Below are 7952 nucleotides of genomic sequence, written 5' to 3'. Positions count from 1 at the left end.
TTGATGCTCTTATTAAAAAGGTGAAGAACATCTTTTTGAACATTGAAGAATTAAAGCAAGCACTCATTGAAGCGTGGGAATCAATATCATTGGAAACAATAAACAATTATATTGATTCAATTCCAAAACGATTTAAATTATGCATCGAGAATCAAGGAACATTTATAGGACATTTGCTTTAATTTATTATTTTTTTGGTTTTTTAGAACTCAAAATTTTATTATTATTTGTATTGAAAGAGAAACCTCGAGTTTGTTTTTTGTTTGAAATAAAAAGTTAAAGAAATTGATTTTTAGTATTTTGACATAAATGATTCGGATTCAATACACTGAGATGTTTGTTGTTGTGTAATTAGCACAACTATACAGTGTGTGTTGCCCAGTAGAATATCCAATTTTTGTCTAATCAAATAACAGGATCGGGTTTTTGCAAAAGGCTGGCTAATATTCCAATAAAGTCCCGATATCGTACGAAAATAACTGAACGGGATTGGTATTTTTTTAAAATTAAGTCAGTACTTTCGATTTTTTGTTTTTTGTTTTTTAGGAAAAATAAAAAATAAAAAATGGGACTTTAGGAAATTCTATAAATACGGTGGTACAGACTTTTGAACTTCAGTTTATTATATTTTAGTTGAAAAATATTTATATTTATAACCCATTTTTTACTGTTTAAACATCTAACATTAAATAATATATGAACCTCGAAACCCTTGAATAGTTTTTAACATTTTAGTAACTTCTAAATCTAGACCAAAGCATCCCCTGACGTGGCAATTTATAAGTTTTGAGCAAAAGCCCATTTTTGTCCCGTGTGTTGTATAAAGTATGAATAAACAACAGCTTAATATGAGTTATAATAGTAAGTTTATTATTATTTATTATTATTTTTATTATTTAATTATAAAATATTATTCTTTTGTTCAACCTTGTTCAACTTCAACACAACCATTCAATCAAACCGTTTATTCATTTTTTCGAAAAAGCCATTGTAGTTATCTCTATTCATTCGGTTGATTCAATGAGTCACTCTTCGTTCAGCATTAAAGGTGACTGATGCGGTTTATGAAAATAAAAAAATAATAATAAAATCATAGGAATGTTAGGTATAAAGTAAATGATCGATGATTATTAAACGTATTCAACAACGGAAGATAAATCAATATAAAAAACAAACTTTACTTTGGCTCGGCTGGGCTATAACAATAATGCAACTCTGAATGATTAATTAAGAGTTTCATATTTTATAGTTTTTTCTATTTTATTTGAAAAACAGTGTGTCTATTAATAGTTGGTCCCTAGTTTTTGAAAATAAATTAACATATCCTTCAAAACCCCGATTATTTGGGGATTTTTCCATAACAAGGAAACTTTATACCAAAAATAAAACAGCTAAATTTAGTTTGATCACTGGTTTTTCTTCTATATGTAATACAATCTCTTATTTTTTGTCAGTCTTTTTATAGATGTCGTACTGTCTTAGATCAACAAACCAGTTTTAAACAAATTATTTAAAAAATAATTTATATTAATTAAACTAATTAACACTTAAAATAAAAATTATGACATTGAAAGTATCGATGATACGTCTTTTTATTGTATTCTATCAAAATTATTTTGAATTGTTGTTGATTTGTGATGATACGCATGACTGTATTTTATTCTAAAAATAAACATATTGTCAAAAAGACAAAATGTTTGGGTTATTGAGACTTTAAAAACTATATTATCGAATTTGTTTTTGTTTATTTTTAGATTTTTTCAACAAACAACAAATTAATTTTTACTAAAACATTTTATTAATGATTTATAATATAATAATAATATAACATAGTATAAATAACAAACAAAACATAATAATCTGAAACAACAGATAAAAAAATCCAATTAAAAGGGAAATAAGCTGAAAACCACAAATTAAAAAAAATATGATTGAAAATGAATTAAAAAATGTATAATAATTAATTTCGATTCAAAACATATGAAAGAAGAAAAAACTTACTTTTTGTTTTTTAATCCAAAAAGGTACAAAAAAATCAAAAAAAAAATAAAATCAAAAACATGTGTGACTTTCTCTTTAGGCGTGCCTTTTCCTACTTATTATTTTTTGTTAAATATGTACTATAATTTTATAATAAACTAAAAAATAAAATAACAAGTTCTAAGAGTAATCTAAAAACAAAAATTTTGAGAAAAAAAATTAAGATTTTATTTTTCCAAAAAGAAAATCATAAAATGTGGAAAAAAGAGAGTTTATAAATAGTAAAAACAGACAAAGTGTAAAACAATGAATATGTTGTCAATTTAAACATTTGTATGTATATTACGTTAATTAATTTAAAATGATGGAAGAGTTGAATGAGACTCAAAAAACAAAACAAGTTCATAACCAAACTGTGCTTTTTTTAATTAATTATTGTTGTTAAAAATGTGGTTATTATTGAATGTCAATATTATAACATTATTTTTTTTATTTAATATTACTTTTTTTATCAATTTGACAACATAATAATAATATTATAAAATGTAATTGTGTAAAATTTTTTAATTTACAAAACAATAAAACTTACACCTGTTGGTGTTTACAATATTTTTAATATTGTTTTATCAGTGTGATATAATGTTAATAATAAATTGAAACGAGAGGTCGGCAAACCAAACGTGTCGAACAATCGAAAAGACAATTTGTTTTAAAACATTTAAATAAAAATAAATTAATTTGGGTATATAAACGCTTTTATCAACTTGATTATCATTCTATGAGAACTTTAATCTTTTTATCAATTACAGTATTTACTGCTTTTTCAGATGAATGTAAACCACCTGTTGAAAATTGCCTATCATGTACTACAGATGATCCATTAAAATGTGAAACATGTAAAGGAGGATACTATGTTAACAATAAGGAATGCACAGCATGTTCAGATGGCTGTTATTTCTGTACTAACACGAAAATTTGCGAACAGTGTTATGATGGGTATCATCTCGAAGAAAGTAAATCTTGCACAAAATGTACAGAAGGCTGTAAAACTTGTACTTCTGCCACTGTCTGTACCGCATGCAATGATGGGTATTATATTGAAGGAAGTAAATGCACAGCATGTGCAGTTGGTTGTAAAAAATGTAGTGATGCCAACACTTGTACTAATTGTAATGATGGATATTATAAAGTTGGTACTAAATGCACAAAATGTACAATTGAAGGTTGTTCGAAGTGTAGTGGTGCTACAATTTGTAATGAATGCATAAATGGTTATCATTTAGACACAAAAACATGCATAAAATGTGCAACTGTCTGTTCAACTTGCAGCGATACTAACATTTGTACTGCATGTAGTGATGGTTATTATCTAAATGGTAAAACATGTACAGCATGTGCAGCTGGCTGTTCAACTTGTAGTGATGCTACTACTTGTACTGGATGTACAACTGGATATTATATGGACAAAACAACATGCAAAGCAGAAGTGATTTGTTCTACTTCTGCAATGGGATGTTCGAAGTGCAAACAAGATAAAACAACTTGTCTTTCATGTACAGATGGATATTATCTAAATAGTAACTCATGCACAAAATGTAAAAATGGTTGTTCAACTTGCAGCGATGCTACAAAATGTACTGCATGCACACCTGGTTATTATTTAGACAGTAGTTCTTGCAAAAAATGTACAAATGGCTGTTCAAAATGCAGCGATGCTAACACTTGTACCGGCTGTATTGATGGATATTATAAAAGTGGTCAAACGTGTACAAAATGTGCAGAAAATTGTGCAAAATGTACTGCTGCTAATGCTTGTTCACAATGTGTTACCAATTTTGTTGGATACATTTCTAAAGGTGTGTGTACTGCCTGTTTGTCTGATTATAAATGTGCCACATGTGTTGAAGACCCCAATGATGCCAATGGTAAATGTAAAACTTGTGATACTAAAACCAACTTCAAATACATGAATGGTAACAAATGTGTTGATTGTGCAACTGGAAAAATCACATCAAATGGAAAGTGTGATACATCAGAAAATGCATGTGGAAGTGGATGTGCCGCATGTATGGAAGTTGCTGAAAATACAAAAACAACCAAATGCACCAAATGCACTACATCAACTGATTACATCAATCTTGATGGAACTTGTGCAACAACTTGCAAATTTGGTAAAGCTGATAAAGATATTATGACTTGTGAAGAATGCACTATTAATGGGTGTGAAGTTTGTGAAACGGTTGGAAATGCTGAACAATGCACCAAATGTGGAACCAAATACATTGCTTCTGACAAAATTTCATGTGTTGATAAATGCACTATTGGTAAACCAGTTGAAACTCCAATTAAAAAGTGTGAAAAGTGTGCCACTGAGAATTGCGATGTTTGTGACAAAGATGACAAGTGCACTCAATGCAAGACCAAATTCAATCTCATGGCTGACACTTCGAAATGTGTTGATAAGTGTCCAGAAGGATATATGACAGATAAAACAAATAATAAATGCATTAAATGTACTGTCGAAGGTTGCGCAACTTGTGAAAAGGTGGATGAATGCACTGCATGTATGGCTGAATACAAGTTGGAGGGAGGAAAATGCAATGGAGCTAATGCAGTTTTCGCGATAATGGCTTTAGTCGTTATGGCTTTCTTATTCTAAAATTCTAAACAAAGAATTTTAATCAATTTCTTTTGTTTTAAAATAATATGATATAAAAATAACAATATGATATTGTAGTGAATATTCAATAATTTAACTTATATTATAATTTGTCAGATATCTGATATAAACTATACAAATACAACATAATTTAAGTTGATACGATTTTTCATTTGTTAAGTTTTAAATGGTCAAATAAAAACATATCAAAATAAACAAATAAAAATATCAATTTTTATTTAAATGTATCCCCCTTATTTGATATATGTAACAACATTTTTTGTTTTTTAGAAAATCATTTCAAAAATAATTTGTGAACACATATTTAATTTTTATATTAAAAAGATAATTTCAACGTGAATCGTTTTGTATGTAATTATTTATATACAATGCCGTCATAATATAGTGTTTTGTGATTTTTAATTTTGTAAATAAAGACAATTTAATGTATATATACAGTTGGGCAATTAAACCTTCGCACAGCAAATTAGCATAAAAAACTAATTTCATTCAACAAAAATACTTAATTCACAAGAAAAAACCAAATGCAAGAACTATAAATAACAAAATTTATAACATAATATTTTTACTTTTTTAAAAATAAACTGTTCTTAAAAAATAAAAATAATTGAAAAATAACAGCAACGAATTTGTTGAAATTAATGAAAGTGATATTTTGAACATTGAAATTTACTTGAATCCATTTAACGCAATAGAAATGGACAATTTAAAAGATATCAAAAAATTCCAATCAACCATCAAATTATATCAACGAACAGGAATTGAAATTGCCAATCGCAAAATCTTTATTTAAATCTGGGATGTTGTATGACAAGCCAAACTCCCATCACAATATTTCAAGAAGTGATTCAACACAAGCATTAAAGTTGTTTTGTTTTATCATGAACAACCCACATTGATAAGAAAAACTGTTTTCATTTAAACTTTATAGAGAGTAAGTCATTTTTATAAACAAAATGACTTCAAACCAGTTTAGTCAAGGTGTCGTGGGTGCATTTTTTAAAGGTTCAAGAGGATTAATATCCAATAAAAAATCAAGTCAAGAAAGTAACAGTTTGGTCAAAGAAATCCAAATAGGCCGTCACTGCTTTCCGAAACCACAAAAACAGTTATCAAAAACGTTATTGTCTAATATAACAATCAAAGCATTGCTTTGACTTTTCAAATGTTTTGTGATATCGTTGATTATTTAAAATGAACAAAACCACAAAGTGATACAATAAGAAAAATACTCGAAAGAGAGTTTGATTTAGAAACATCAAAAATTAAGTTCGATGAAATTGAGAGAATCAATTCACTAATTAATCAATCAACATTGCACCACAACCAATACTTGATAATTACAAACAGTTGTCGGATCTTCGATCTTGTAACTGTTCAACAATTACAAGATCAAAGACAAAATGTTGTTTAATGTCGACAAGATGGGAACATCTGAAGAATCAAGTCGAAAGAACACACGAGCTATGGTACCCAAAGGAGTCAATACAAAGATTCGTGTTGCAAATAAACCAAAATCAAAAACAACCACTCTGATTGAATGTATAAGTCTTGCAGGTGAAAGAATCAACGAATCTTGTGTTATTGATAAAGTTCATTACAGTACAGTTTTGAACAAATACTTTAGAAACATTAAGTTGTATTGCAACATTTCTGGTTATTTAACCAGTGAGATCTTTATGTTGTGGATACAAAAGGTATTGATTCCAGGAGTCAAGAAGATCAAAATGGAAAATGGATACAATGAAAGTAAATATGCAATACTGATTACGGATAATAATAGATGTCACGTTGTTGATGGTATTATACAAATCTTGTTGCAAAACAACATCGTGGTTCATCATCTTGTTTCACACACCAGTCACTTGTGCCAACCACTTGACTTAGTTGCATTTGGATCCATCAAAAGAGAAATGGAATTGTTAAACGTGTATTCAAAACAACAAAGAGTGTCAACTTCTTGAAAAAAAGACACTGCGATTACAAATATCCAAAATGGAAATGAAGGTGCATTTGACAAAATCCAACGTTTAAAAGTATCATTTCCACAAATGCTGCCCAATGAATTGTTTGAAATAGTAGAAGAGTTCAAGCATAAAAGGGGTTTGGTTTTTTCCCCAGTGGAATAGCAAACCAACTCAAAACCTTACTCAGTTCGATAGCAGATGCCATTGTAACTTGTCCAAGTAAAACTAAAAAGTATGAGGACCTTCTTTTTGGTGTTGTTTGTAATGGGTGCAACACAAAATAAACTTCACTGTTTACATAACAAAGGTTGACCAATCTAAAAAACAACATACACACCAAAATAACAAAAAATTTAGTAGAAAGTCTGGATTCGATCATAAGGTTGTTAGAACGTGAATAATGTGCATTTGAGTCAATTGAAAGAGAAGAAGAGGACGACATGACCAATATCATCAAAGAAACCTGTTTGTCTGGACCAGGTTATGGTGATTTGTTGATTAAAAAGGAAAGAGCATCTTGGGGATTAACAATTTCAAACAAATTGATAATTATTCTCAAGTCAGTCAACAAAGCACTTGGTTCAGTTACAATTATCAATTCTTTTGAGAGAGCGGTAATTGTATCGCGTTTAGGAGAGGATGTTTAGTATTACGCATACATAGATCTGAAAGAATCCAAAAGAATGGTCGAGGAAATACCAACAATTAAAACTCTTGATGGATACGAAAATTTAATTGTTGTACCAAAAGACTCAAAAACAAATTAACAAGGTCAAAGTGGTGCCACTAAAACACATTAAAAGAGCTCAACAACTACAGATTGATGTTGATACAGCAAAGTGTCATGGACAATACGTCACTTGTATTAACAATATCATTTTGACACAACAAGTTTTTACAGATACATCTTTGACAATGCCTGATACCACTATTATTGTTGGAGAAAACGTGTCATTACCAATGGAAACTGAAGAATTAACAGAAATTGATACATCAGACAATTTAAGTGAAAGTAAACCACTTGATAAATACACAATCAAACCTGTTTATTAAAAGGTGATAACAACTTGCCTACGAATTCTTTTCAATGTGGTCAAACACTGTCGAATATCGAACCCCAAATGTCCAAACCGGTATCCAAAACACCACCATTACACCAGAAGTAGATGCCGTTGTTAATTTAAAATTATAAAACTATAAATTGTAATCAGACATATCTATTAGATTAAATTTACAAATAACAAATACTTAATCTATAACAAAATATGTCAAGGTTCTTCACTCAAATATATGATTCCTAGACATTGTACAATAGACATTGGTTC

At 28.9% G+C, this 7952-nt stretch overlaps 1 protein-coding gene across 1 annotated transcript; it reads left to right on the top strand.

The window, feature by feature from the left end:
* Positions 1–2344: 2344 nt before the first annotated feature.
* On the top strand, positions 2345–4639 carry EIN_105230 (hypothetical protein; the record flags this gene model as incomplete). Its single annotated transcript, XM_004255473.1, has 2 exons — positions 2345–2417; positions 2646–4639. The coding sequence occupies 2 exons, from the start codon at positions 2345–2347 to the stop codon at positions 4637–4639; spliced, it is 2067 nt and encodes a 688-aa protein (XP_004255521.1).
* Positions 4640–7952: the final 3313 nt, after the last annotated feature.

The sequence above is a fragment of the Entamoeba invadens genome (genome assembly GCF_000330505.1).
Source record: "Entamoeba invadens IP1 unplaced genomic scaffold scaff_1105074726611, whole genome shotgun sequence".
NCBI lineage: Eukaryota > Evosea > Mastigamoebida > Endamoebidae > Entamoeba > Entamoeba invadens.
The sequence above is the reverse complement of the archived record's forward strand: the minus strand, read 5'-3'. Positions and strand labels throughout refer to the sequence as shown.